At 60.6% G+C, this 12,572-nt stretch overlaps 1 protein-coding gene and 1 long non-coding RNA gene across 5 annotated transcripts; one reads left to right on the top strand and one right to left on the bottom strand.

Moving 5' to 3' along the window:
• Positions 1-267: 267 nt before the first annotated feature.
• GRAMD2A (GRAM domain containing 2A) lies at positions 268-12,561 on the bottom strand. Of its 4 annotated transcripts, XM_061447376.1 has the most exons (13): positions 12,472-12,561; positions 11,552-11,894; positions 9,083-9,196; positions 8,442-8,499; positions 7,175-7,247; positions 6,990-7,093; positions 6,174-6,272; positions 5,238-5,309; positions 4,273-4,335; positions 2,654-2,810; positions 2,265-2,364; positions 2,063-2,170; positions 268-1,306 (listed from the first exon to the last, which is right to left on the bottom strand). In XM_061447376.1, the coding sequence occupies exons 3-13, from the start codon at positions 9,184-9,186 to the stop codon at positions 1,303-1,305; spliced, it is 942 nt and encodes a 313-aa protein (XP_061303360.1). In that variant the 5' UTR covers positions 9,187-9,196; positions 11,552-11,894; positions 12,472-12,561; the 3' UTR covers positions 268-1,302. The 4 variants fall into 4 exon arrangements, with proteins under 4 accessions (XP_061303360.1, XP_061303362.1, XP_061303359.1 ...); XM_061447378.1 differs by lacking the exon at positions 12,472-12,561 and having other exon boundaries at positions 11,739-11,957; XM_061447375.1 differs by lacking the exon at positions 12,472-12,561 and having other exon boundaries at positions 11,552-11,956.
• On the top strand, positions 6,384-6,807 carry LOC133266165 (uncharacterized). The gene is made up of 2 exons (XR_009742263.1): positions 6,384-6,473; positions 6,571-6,807. It is a non-coding gene; the product is annotated as an uncharacterized LOC133266165 (long non-coding RNA).
• Positions 12,562-12,572: the final 11 nt, after the last annotated feature.

Below are 12,572 nucleotides of genomic sequence, written 5' to 3'. Positions count from 1 at the left end.
CTCCCGCCCCAGCCTCAGCATGGCCAGGGTGACACACAGGGTGACACACAGCGTGCAAAAACGCTGCTGAGCACCCACCAGCGTCCATCCGGCCCCAGGTACAACGAGCGCTGGCCCAAAGGGAGAACAAGGCGAAGGCATCCATTCCCAAACCCACCCAAGGACAGGGCTGTCCCCATGTAACCTACGCCTTGAGGCTGCAGCCAGTGAAGGTGCACCAGGCCAGCACTGATGCTGGGGTGCCCGGCTCCGCAGCAGACAGCGACGTGCTAGAAAATCCTGGGTTTATTTCATTTAAAAGCCGTTCTGGGCCCGGGAGCGCAGCGAGCGCTGCCCCGGGCGCAGGGATTTGGCCCCATCAGCACTTGTAGTTCCCAAAAAACAGGAAAGAAAACCGAAAGGAATCCCACAGGAATCACCCCAGCGTGCTCCGGGGGGAGCCGGTGGGACAAACCCTGCGGGACTCGGCTCCACGAGGGCACAGCCACGCTGCGATCCGGGACCCTCCCCAGTGCCAGGCACAGGCTCCGTTTGGGATGCCTGAATGAGGGGAACGGGCTACTGCAGCCTTGGTCCGGCACCAAGCGCCTGGTCTGGGGGACCCTAAAGTGCTTTGCAGGGGACACAGACACACACACATGCGCCCCGAGATGGCCCGGTGCTCCAGGAGAGAAGGGCTGGGAGCCAGTACAGAGCCCAGCAGAGCTGGGGAGGGCTGAGTTGTATCCCCACCCTTGGGTGCTGCCCCACAGGGCTGGTGGCCCCTTTCTCCCTGTCCCTCCACACCCCCAGGGCTGGGGCTGTTCCTCCGGCTGCGGTCGCAGGGGTACTGAGAAGGGAACAAAGAGACAGGTTCAGCTCAGAGCCGCTGCCGGGCTTCACACAGAGCAGCAGCGGCAACAAATCCCCATGTCTTGGGTTCCCAGTGAGCCTAAAGTCATCTTTCAACAGGAAAAATCCAAGCCTGGGATAAAAACCAGCACCCATTTTAGCAGCAAGTCCTAAGGGGAGGTCCAACCACTCAGCAGCCCTGAGCCATCGTCCAGTGCTACAGCACAGCAGCATCCCGGGGAGAAAACAGGTTTCCAGTGGGATGGGGAGTTGGCACCGGTGGCCGTGAGCTGGCCAAGAGGTCCCACCAGGAGCAGGTGCCAGGAGGAAGAGAGAAGATACTTGGTCCCATGTTACCGGCTGAGGGAAAACCAGGTCCTGTGCAACAGCCAGGAGGACTCAGCACCGGGATCCGTACATGGGGTGACACCGTCCCGGCGTCTATCCTCAGCCAGCGCTGGGGGGCAACGGTCACCTGCAAGCAGAGAGATGGGTGAGACAGCGGCCATGGAGGTACCATGCCCAGACCCCATGGGCATGTCAAGGGAGTCACCTCGATGTCCCCAGCCCAAGGAACCCACTCGTGTCAGTCTCTGCTCCCAAGGAACAAGGGATGGGACAAGAGGAAACGGCCTCAAGCTGCCCCAGGGCAGGTTTAGATGGAGCTGAGGAACAATTCCTGCCCCAGAGGGTGCTCAGGCATTGGAACAGGCTGCCCAGGGCAGGGCTGCAGTCACCGTCCCTGCAAGTGTTCACACAGCGTGGAGACGAGGCCTCAGTGCCATGGGTTAGTGGTGGCCTTGGCAGGGCTGGGAATGGTTGGACTGGATGGGCTGAAAGGGCTTTTCCAACCTGGTTGATTCTGTGAGTCTATGATCCTATGTCCATCCCTTGATGATGCCCATGGTCATGTTAGCCTCAGGGCACAGCCCGGCTCCACCCCAGTGCTTCCTACAACCAGAAACCAGCCCCAAACCCACTAGTAAAGCTTCTTCCCAAGGGCTGAAAGTCTCAGGGTCAGCAGAGCTTTCCTCAGTCACACAAACCAGCAGCTGATGGGATCGTCCAGCGCATGGGGATGACACCTTGGGGTCTACCTTCAGCCATCCCAACAGCAGGACAAAGGAGGAGGGATCCCTGGGACACGGCACGGAGCCATTGCTCTTTGCACCTCGGGTCCTCCACTCATGGTGCCACACCCCCACAGCGAAGTGTCCCGGGGGGCCCTCACCTCCTGTGCCCACGGGAGAGGTAGTCCCGGTTGAGCGAGCAGAGCTGCTGCTCCAGGCGGAAGATGCGGAACGCCAGGTACGAGGAGGACACGACCAGGAGGCAGATGCTGGGGGCAGAGGAACAAACACAAGTGCTCAGCGGCCAGTGCTCCAGTTGTGTACCCCCTGTCCCCCCCCACTGCGGCGGCTCCGCACACTCACAGCACGATGAAGATCTTCAGGAGCTGGTAGTCGGAGGGCCTCAGCTCCGCCACGCAGCTCTGCTCCACCTCCAGCTCCTCCTCTGTGTTTATTGCACTTTCTGGAACACAAGCCCAGGGTCAGCAGCACAGCACGGGGCTCGTGCTCCTCCGCCTGCCGGGAGCCTTCAGGGATCAGCTGCTCCCCCCTCCCAGGCACACGCTGAGGGCGCAGACCCCACAGCCACACCGCATCCCATCCCCAGGACCCCATCAGTGACTCCCAGCCGCAACCCTGCTCGTCTGCAAGGCAGAAACTCCCTCCACGAGGGCACGGGATGGATGAAGGTGGCTCTGTGGAGGTTTACACCCAGCACATGGTGCGGGGCCGGGCCCAACCCGTGTCCTCACCTGAAACCAGGGGCTCCTCGGAGGTGAAGGAGCTCTCCTTGGCGCTCAGGCTGCTGACGGAGGCCCGGTGGATGCACTGGTAGTCGGTGTCCGGCAGCGACAGGGACAGGGAAGCGGGTGACACCTTCCTCCACTTGCCCTCAGGGACAATCACCTCCTGCAGGAACAGCCCCGGGGGAGCAACGGGGCCACATTCAGCACCTCCATTGAACACCAGCAGACCCAAAACAGCATTCTAAGGTGGAGCTGGTGCTACTTAGGACAACAGTCCCATGGGGATGGAGGTTCCTATTGCCATAGGAAGGACTTGCCCACATACCCCATGCCTGCCCTGAATCATAGAATTCCAGCTTGGTTTGGGTTGAAGGGACCTTAAAGCTCATCCAGCTCCAACCCCTGCCACAGGCAGGGACCCCTTCCACTAGAGCAGCTTGCTCCAAGCCCCTGTGTCCAACCTGGCCTTGAACACTGCCAGGGATGGGGCAGCCACAGCTTCTCTGGGCACCCTGTGCCAGCGCCTCAGCACCCTCACAGGGAAGAGCTTCTGCCTTAGATCTAACCTAAACTTTCTTTGTTCCAGTTTAAACCCATCACCCCTTGTCCTGTCACTACAGTCCCTCTCCAGCAGCCAATACCAACTGCCACCTCCTCCACCCCCTGAAGCTCAGCATGGTCTCCCACCATCCTCCAAGAGCCCCTCACCTGCCCCATGGCTCTGCATCCCAGAGAAGCACTGAATGGAGCAGGGTGGTAACCGACATGGAGAGGGGTTCCCTTGCTAGTGTGTCTCCAGGGCTGGAGCTGCAGAAGGGCTGCAGCACTCAGAGGCACCGGGAGATGCTGCCAGCATGGATCACTCCTGATTCAGCCCTTGAGAAGTGTCTTCAACCCCTGGGATGCCACCAGCCCTGTCCCTCAAGGCCCACTGCAATTGCCACCTCCTGCACCCAGCCGGTGCACAGGGCCACCGGCCCATGGAGGACACCATGCCCAGTGTCCCCATATAGCCCAGCACAGCCACAGCTTCATGATGGAACAGAGCCAGGGATGGGCCATCCATGTTTAATGGAGAAGACACATCCTGCTGGCCAGGGACAAAGCCACCGTGGGCAGAGCAGAGCCCTGCTGTGCTCCAAAGGCAGCAGGATGAGACCCCTCATGCTCCCTTGGTCACGCTCTTCCCCTGCCCAGCCTCCTGGCTCTGAGCCATCCCACTCACCCCACAGGTTTTGGGATAATGAACCCTATTTCCAGCCTGTTACCCATGCTCATGGTTGTGAACAGCATCAGCCAGCAGGAGCACAGCGCCAGCATTTCCCACATCGCTCTGAGTTTTTCCATCTCTGTACGGACCCCCGAGAGCAAGAGGCTCGTGCTCAGCCATGGGCTGCCCAAACCATCCTCCTGACCCCTCTGTTTGTGCCACCTCAGGGCATAAGCATCCCAGAGGACGCACTATGAAGGCAACAGCCACATCCTCACATGACCTTTGCCAGCCTTGAGGGGAGAGGGACCAACTCCACACTGGACCTGGCTCACCAGCGCTGGGAAGGTGTTAAACCCACCCAAGGGGAGGTCACAGGGCTCCTTCCCTCTCCCAGAGCCGCCCTGACCCTCACCAGTGACACAGCATCAGGCTCCTCCGTCAGCTCCTTCAAGCTCAAGCTCTTCTTACTCGAAACCTGGAAGCAGAAAGGAACGGGGGTGATGGTGCTGCCCCTCCCCGCCTCAACCTGCGCCAGGAAACTGAGCATTGACTTTCCTGGAGGGTCTGTGAAGAGCAGCTGCTTAACAGGGATGTGAGGACAAAGAACAGCACCTGGCAGAGGACAGGGCCCTGCATCACTGCTTCCCATCACCAAAAACCCTATGGGGCCACGGCTCTGTTTGAGCCTCAGCTTCCAGCAGAGGGGATGAAGCATTGTGAGGAGGGAAACGGGAATATGTAGGCAGAGCCCAGCACATTTCAAAGGCTAAATCCCCCAGTTTGGCAATGGAGCTGAGTCACCCGAATCACCACCCCACACAGCCAGCAGACACCCTGCCAGGTGGGGAAGGGCCCCGGCACTGCTTCCCACGTCTTCAAAGGCAAGGAGAGGGAGATCCCCGCAGTCCTGCTCCTCAGCTCCAGGGCTGATGCTCCAGGGCTCTTCCCCCCTTAGACATTTTGATTCAAATTTTCCTTGACTTTGTACCGTTTTTCCTCCCCTTCAAGCTCCAGCCCTGGGGCACGGCCCCCGATGTGCGCAGTGGCAGAACTCGTATTGCTACCGGATTATGCATAATTCACCTACACGCCCTGGGAGAGAGCAGGAACTCCGGGCTCTGCCTCTGTCATCCATGACCCAGAAAAGCCCAGTGGCAGCTCCTGGGGACAAGATGTGCCCAGGGCACGGTTCCTGTCCCTCCTCCCGTCCCTTGCTGCAGGGTGAGGACGCTGGGAAGAGGCAGCAGGGCACCAGGGAGGGCTTTGGGAGCGTCTAAAGCCGTGATGGGGTGGGGGTTGAAGGGTTCTGCTCCCTGAAACACAGCCCTGGAGGCCAGTGCAGAGCCCTGTGGACACCAAAACACGGGTGAAAGGTACCTGCAGGTGCGTGCAGACTCTCCTCAGGACATCATAGACACTGTCACGGGAGATGAGGGACACGAAGATGTACTGCAAGAGAAAGAGAGGAGCTGCCAGGAGAGATTCCCCCATCCCGAGTCCTGCTCTCCACAGGCAGGGGACAGACAGAGACGTCCTGCCCTTGAATTTCCCCTCCTTCGGGAGCCGCATCCCCCTGCAGGCACCTCCCTGCGGAGCTCCCTGCTGTTATTTTTGCAGCCACCTAAAACCTGGACCAGATTTTTTTGGGGTCAGTCTTGCTCAGCTGCTCTTCCAGTGGGGGCTCCCGGGATCAGCCCAGAGGGATGTGGCAGCGAACGGGGCCGGGAGCGATGGAAAACATCCCCATGGGTTGGCACAAGGGGACACGGGGCAGTGCCTACCTCACCTGACGCAGAGCAGCTTTGCAGCCAGATTGCTTTGAACACCCAAATCCTGCTTAAATCCTGCAGGAATCACCCCCTCCCAAAACCCCACGGGAATAACCCTGGCAGGGGATGGGCAACGCACGCTGCTGCCAGCAGGCAAGGACTCAAGACACACCGGGCAGGACCACGTCAGCTCACTGCAGCCAACACCCACTGTGATTTAGCAGCTGGAAATTCAGCCCCTTATCCAAGCTTTCCAGCAGCTGGGATGAACACCAGCCCCAGCCCCTCCCCTGCTTGTGCTAAAGGAGTTTAAAGGTTTTATTTGAGCCTGGTGGGGATTTGTCAGGCTCGACCGAGTTTCACTTGGGCTTTGCTTCGCCCAGAAACAAAGTGAAATTCAGAAACGAAAGCAAAGCCACGGTGTTTGCCCTGGCCAGCTGCCAGCACGGACAGCACTGCTCCATTCCCAGCTGGAATCGCTTCATTCCCTGCTCTCAAAGCAGAGCTAACTCAGAGCAGGGCTGCGGCGGGGCTCCGGTGTTACCTTCCTGCTGGCGTTGGTGGTGATGGCCAGGCCGTTGGGCAGCAGCCGAGCGGTCTTGTGCTTCTTTATCAGCTGCACGGACACCACCGGGATCACCACCTGGAGGACAAAGGACACAAGGGTGGGGTGAGCGCCAGGAGGCTCCTTCACAAGGCACACACGCAGCACACATCAGAATTACACCCCAAGCAGAGCAGCCTGGGGTTTATCAGAGCTCACGTCATCCCCCTGGGCTAATCTCGGCTCGGAGACAGTTTATACTCAAGCAAAACAGCAGGGACATGGGGAAAACACCCCCCGGTGAGTCTGAAACCCACCACAAGCCCAGGGAGAGTTAAAACTAAAGCAGGATGTATCCGTGGCAGGATGACTTCGTTGAACCCCATTCCTCCATCAGGTATTTGTTTAAAGCGGCTGATGGAAATAGTTCAGCTCTTCAGCCCAGTTTTAAAGGAAGCCGTCTCTCCCCAAGATCTCAATCAGCCACAAGGCTAACGGGGAAGCTTCAGACTGTAAATCAAGAAGAAAAGCCAGGAGAGATTCAAATCTTCCCCCCCCCAAAGCTTTGATCTTCCTTCAAACGCTCCTGCGGCTTGTAGGAGGTTTTACATCAGGGAACTCTAAACCAAACCAATATTTGGTTTCCCCAGGCTGATGCTAGGGGTGATCTGAGGAGGAGGAGCAGCCACACTCCCCTCAAAAGCACAGGGGCTTTTGATGGTGATTTTGGGGTTATTTGGGTGCAGGAGGGGATAACTGCAGTGTAGCCACATCTATGAGCCCTACGGCACTGGGGTGAGCCGGCCCCAACGTTACCTTGATATCCTTCCCAAAAAGGTTTGCGTAGAAGCAGAGCCAGTTGGGGGAGATGTAAAGCCTTCCCTGGATGAGGATGTCCCTCTGGAGCGCGCAGGAGCAAACTGCAAGGCAGACAAAGGGCCATGGCAGACCATGGGCCAGATCCTGCCACCACCATGCCCGTCCCTCACTGCATCACCCACCTTTCAGCACGCTCTCCTCCGTGGGGATGTCCTTGAACAGCTTGTGGTACTGGGAGTTGTACTTGCTAGCGGCCTGAAAAGGAAGCAAAGCAAAGTTATCCGGTGAGCTCGTTGATGAGGAGACCCCTCAAAACACCCTCCTGCAACAAAACCACCCTCTGCCCACACCTGGGACCGGCGCAGGGGGGTCCCACCGGGCTGGGGACGCTGGGCACGAGGGGCTGGAGGAGGCTCAGATGATCCCGCACCCAGCAGACGCTGCGCCATCATCCCAGGTAAACATCCCCCCTCAACCCCTATGGAGGCTGCGGAGCCTCTGCCAGGAGCTGGGCTTCTCCCAGCCTCATCCGCAGGCGATTTATCTTGCCCAGCGGCTTCTCTCCTCCTCCTCGAGCTCTTCCCTTATCCGGGGCACGGTGACAGCACTTGCTCCGTGCCCATCACACCGCGCCATCCTGCTATTTATATTCCCGGTGTCTCTTCAAAGGCTGCCGCGGGAGCTCGGCAGGTTCTGGGGATAAGGGAAAGGCTCCAAAGCAGTTTGGAGCTGTGCAGTAAGCCAGCCCTGTGAAGGCAGGGTTGTGTCCCCTGCCTGGAGCTCCCGGTGCTCCCCAGGGACACGGCAGAGCCCTCCTGTCCTGCCCGCAGTGACAGGGTCACCTTTGCACCACACACCCCGTCACTGGATGAGCTGGGCTGTAAGAGGATCAAGGCTCGGCACCACCTGGGGTTGGCTCAGACACCCCCCGGAGAGTGGTGGGAGTGCTGGTGGGGTGTTTCAGGGGGAAGGGGGGGGATCGTGGCATCACCTCCAAGCTACCCTCAAGAAACACTCCCCGGCCTCAGCACAGCCCCATAACCCCCACAGGGGCCTCTGATTAATCAGCAAAATGTTTTTCTTCTCTGACTTCTTTGTGGGGAAAGGCAGAACAACTCCTCCCTCTGCTCCTGCCTCTTCCAAAGCATCTCCTGTTTGCAGGTGGACCAGAAAGCTCCACTTTGGGCACGATCTGAACAACCAAAGAGGTTCAAACAGACGGGAACTGAGCTGCCTGCAGTCAAGATTTCTGCTCTCTCCTTTGCTCTGGATGGAAAATCCTGAAAGTGCTTGCAAGGCAGATCACAGACCAGTTGAAACCATCACTGGCTCCCCTGGAAATGCAGACAGGAGCCTCTACCCTACACCTGGAGCAGGCTCCTCCATGGCAAATGGCCAGGGTCGGGCTCCAAGGAACCAGGCTGTTCACTCACGAAGCTCAAGACTTACCACTTCCCGGTGGCATTTCTTGATGTCCTCATCCTTCAGGGCTTCATTCAGGCGGAGGCTGGAAGGCAAAATAACAACCATCAGGTGAGTGAGGAGCCCCAGGTCTCACCCGCTCCCTCAAACACGGGAGCTGCAAGAGGAGACACAGCAAGATGCACAGGATGGAAGAGAGACCCTGGGAAGGCACATCTGGATGTTAAGTAACAGCTGATGGTGGAGGCACCAGCATTGAGGTGCCTGTACCCAAATACACCCTAGCACAGGGGAAGGAGCACCAGCAGCAGCAGGGACAGGTTAGGAGCAGCTCCAGCCAGGGCAAGGTTTCCCCAGGGAAAGCACAAATGGAAGTTTGGGAACACGCCCCGGCAGGAGGATGGGCCCAGGGGCATCCATCTGCATCCACCACGCCAGCCAATGAAGGAAGAAACTAGAGACAGTGAAATCCCCCCAGCAGCGGAATACCGGTCCCTTCCCCAAACCCCCCCTTCCCTCCCTGCCAGTCTGTAAGAGTGAAAACAAAAGGGGACCCCCTGTGCCCACTCTGAGCCGGTGGGAGCTTGGAAGCAGCAGGGGTGCTGCAGGAGGTCACAACAGGAGCGATAAAGAGCAAACATCTGACTGCAGACCCCGCTGCCCCTCACCTGCCGTCGAGGGAATCCAAACTCCTCTGCTTGTGGGATGTCTCCAGCTTCTCACGGCCGTGCATGGGCTCGGGGCTCTTCAGGGGAGCTGCTTTTTCATGCATCGGCTTGGCACTGCGAGGAGAAGTCCGTTAGCCCCCAGGGGAGAGGGAAAGATGGAAGAGGTGTGGTTTGGAGCCATAAATGCACTCCCTTCGGTCCCAGCCCGCACACAGTGGTTGGTATCTGCCAGTCAAGGACAGCAGGAACATTGCTGTGACTTCCCACGTCATGTGGAGGAAAAAATAAGGATGTTCCTTGCCAGGAACTCCTCGGCACTTGCAGCCGCGCGGCCAAAGAGCAGCACCTCCTGCCATAGCTCCCTCCACAGAGGAGCCGCTCCTCAGGAGCCAGAGGTTTATGAAACTTCCCGGAGATCCTGACCAGTGAAGGCCAGGATCTGTTCCTCTGTGTTGGCAAAACAGCGTCTTCCCAGGGCAGAGCCCTTGCCAAGGCCACCAGCTCCCTCCTTTCATCCCTCCCCTCTCCTCAAAGCCTGTTATTTGCTATCCTGGGTTTTATCAGAGGTGCTTATCAGCTGGGACAGGTAAAGCAAACACTCTCCCAGGGAGGTTATCACCCGGTGGGCCAGAAAGGTGACACATCCGCCCTCGGCAAACCGCAACCAGAGATTGCTGCCGCGCGGCTGGCACCAAGAGCCAAAGCGGAGCGCGGTCCCAGGGGCTGCAGCAGCGATCCACAGGCCCCGGCAGCACGGAGGAGCCCGGAAACAGCCCCGGAATATGGAGAGGAAACTACTCAAGGGAAGAAGCTCGGCTGCCAGAGCAGGTGGGGCACAGGCAGGCCGGACAGCACGGAGCTGGAGCACATCCCGGTGCCCGCAGGGGTGATGCAGTGCGGCAGAAGCCGTACCAACCGCTTCCTACAGGCAGAGGGGCTCTTCTGCCGCCTGTACTTCCCCGGACACACCTTGAAACCGCTCCAGGGGACTCATCTGAAGGGAAACCCATCTCAGCGACTCCCCACAGACCCAGGAAGAACCCAGGATGGGGGTGCTGCACCCCGACAGCGCAAGACCCCGTGTGCCCGCAGCCTCAGGGGCCTGCCAAAACACTGTCCCGATGCAATGGAGCCAGGCTGAATCCCAGCTGGAAGCACAGGGACTGCTCCCTGAAGATGCAGCACATATACATGGGGCTGCAGAAAACCTGAATACAAGTGACCAGGCTTAGAACCAGCTCCCAGCTCCCCACAACCAGTGTGTGCAAAGGAAACGAGCTGCCCGCACGGTCCCCAAACCCAAGCATTGTGGGATGGCATGATCACACCGGGGTTTGGGGGGCGGTTAGGAGAAGCTCAGGTCAAAGGATGTGTCTGGAAGAGAAGGGAGACTCTACCAGCAAGAAGCACCAAAATACCATCTCTTGGCATGGCACCCAAGGCTTTGTCCCTGCCTGATGCCTCAGCCACGCCATGGCTCTGGGACAGACAGCCTGTCCCAAATGGTGATGCCACATTGATGCCACACTGCCCTGAAGCCGAAACTTCTACCACGGAGGCACTGAAGCCTTCAACCCCCCTGCCCCCATGCTGGATAAAGGGGCTCCAGCCTGCTCCAGAGCCTCCCTCTGAGAGCTCAGCCTGCTCCAGCTTCCCCTGCATCATCCCTTAAATCCCCACCGCTTAATCCAGGAGAGCGGATTTAGCCCTGACCAGGCTGATGCCAAGGGGCACCACAAAGGGGATGGGGAGAGGTGCCCTTGCTTGAGGAGATGGCACCAAGAACCCCTCCCCAGGGTCACCAAACACACAGAAATCCCCTAGAATGAGGTTGGCCAAAGGCTGGCGAGCACCCGGAATGCTCCATGGCCCTGTCCCGGCTTTTCCTCCCCTACACGGTCACTGCCAGGGACAAGTCCTGGATAAGATGGTCCCAGACACGGTGCCAGGATGAGGCTGCTCCAGGGGGGGGCTGGGGGCTATGAGGAGCATCCACAGCCCAGCAGAGACACTGCAGCAGCTACCTCAGTTGCCCTCAACAGATCTTGCTCTGTCCTGGCTCCCAGATACATCAGGGATAGAGATCCAGGGTAAGACAGGGTTGGGCTCCACAGCGCTGATGGCGAGGTCTCCCTGCCAAGAGCCACTTCCAGTGCAAGCACAGGGAGAAAACCAGGCTGTCCTCGAGGGATTTTCTTAGCAGGAAGCCGCTCCTGCAGGAAAATCACCGTCCTGAGCGTCCTGGACTACAGGAGGAGCAGGAACAGTCGGGGAGTGGATCCCCCAAGAGAAGACGGAGCCGGTGGGCACAGGAATTCCCAGCAAAGGGAAACCACCACCGGCCCGCGCCCGCCGTCCCGAGGCACACAGCTCCTTCCAGAGACCCCCAGCTCGCCTCCAGGCTGCGGCTTGGCCAGGAGGCGCCCGGAGCTTCTCCCTCTCCCCGCACCAACATCTCCCTTTCCTTACGCGATGCTGGGCTCCAGCCTGGGAACGATCCGTGCAGAGCTGCTCCAACAGCGCTGGGTTTTCCCTGGATCCCTTCCCCGCTGCCGGCAGGAGCACGGGGGAAGCGCGTGGCAGAGGCAGGAGAGAGGGAGGGCGGGATTTTGCCTCCCAAAACTAAAAGCCGAGGATCAGAGCCAGAGGGAGGCACCTGCGGCCGGGCTGCCTCGGCCCGAGCGAGCCCGGGCGGGATCCGCCGAGCTGCCCTTGTTCCCGGCTTTCAAGGTCATTTCAGTCCCGTGTGTTGGCTGCTGGAGCGGAGCCACCGCCGAGGATGCTGGAGGGGAACGGCGGGTCCCGAGCAGCGCTGTCAGGGGAGAGACAGGAAGTCAAGGCCGGCACGGAGACACGGCTCCGGGGGCGCGCGTGCCGCAGGGCCCCTCAGGGCACCCGGGTGTCCCCCTCCAGGGACGGCCCGCCCCGGGGCGCTGCGCCCGGTGGGTCACAGCCGGGCCGACAGCCAGGGCCTCGCTCCCAGGGCCGCCCCAGCTCCCGGGATACCGGGTTCCACCGGCTCCGAGACGGCGCGCCCGAGGGGCAGCCCCCGGCCGGGGGCAGATCCTCCCCCGCCCAGCACCGAGGGCAGCGCCCGGGGCCGGCCCCAGCCTCCGCCGGGGCTGGGAGCACCCCTCGGCCAAGGCGGAACCAGCGGTCCCCGGGCCGGGCAGCGCCGGGACCCCCCGGCCCGGTCCGTCCCGTCAGGGCGGGAGGCGGGGCTCGGTGCTTCCGCGCTCCCCTCACTGCGCGGCGCCGGCCGGGGGCAGGCCGAGGGCGGGCACCGGGCTCGCAGCGGCAGCGGGGGGGGGGGTGGGAGCCCCACGGCTCCGCCCCGGGCACCCCCGGCCCCCGCCGGTCCCCCCCACGCCGCCCCCCCCCGGCCCTACCTGCGCGGCGGCCCCGCGCTGCCCGGTGCCGTCATGCCCCGCGCGCCCGGCCTCCTCGCGGCACCCCGGCGCCTTCCCATTGGCCTCCCGCCGCCAAGCCC

Source organism: Pezoporus flaviventris, unplaced genomic scaffold (genome assembly GCF_033815535.1).
Source record: "Pezoporus flaviventris isolate CSIRO_AGI_PZ_B2104156 unplaced genomic scaffold, CSIRO_AGI_Pfla_v1 ptg000006l, whole genome shotgun sequence".
In the NCBI taxonomy this organism is placed as follows: Eukaryota; Metazoa; Chordata; class Aves; order Psittaciformes; family Psittacidae; genus Pezoporus; species Pezoporus flaviventris.
The sequence above is the reverse complement of the archived record's forward strand: the minus strand, read 5'-3'. Positions and strand labels throughout refer to the sequence as shown.

Excerpts from the sequence above, each read along its gene's own strand:
- GRAMD2A (XM_061447376.1), bottom strand. The coding sequence starts at position 9,186 with ATGCATGAAAAAGCAGCTCCCCTGAAGAGCCCCGAGCCCATGCACGGC. Across the intron at positions 7,248-8,441 it reads AGAAATGCCACCGGGAAGTG|GCCGCTAGCAAGTACAACTC; the intron begins GTAAGTCTTGAG and ends CTTCCTTTTCAG. Across the intron at positions 2,171-2,264 it reads CTGAAGATCTTCATCGTGCT|CATCTGCCTCCTGGTCGTGT; the intron begins GTGAGTGTGCGG and ends CTCTGCCCCCAG.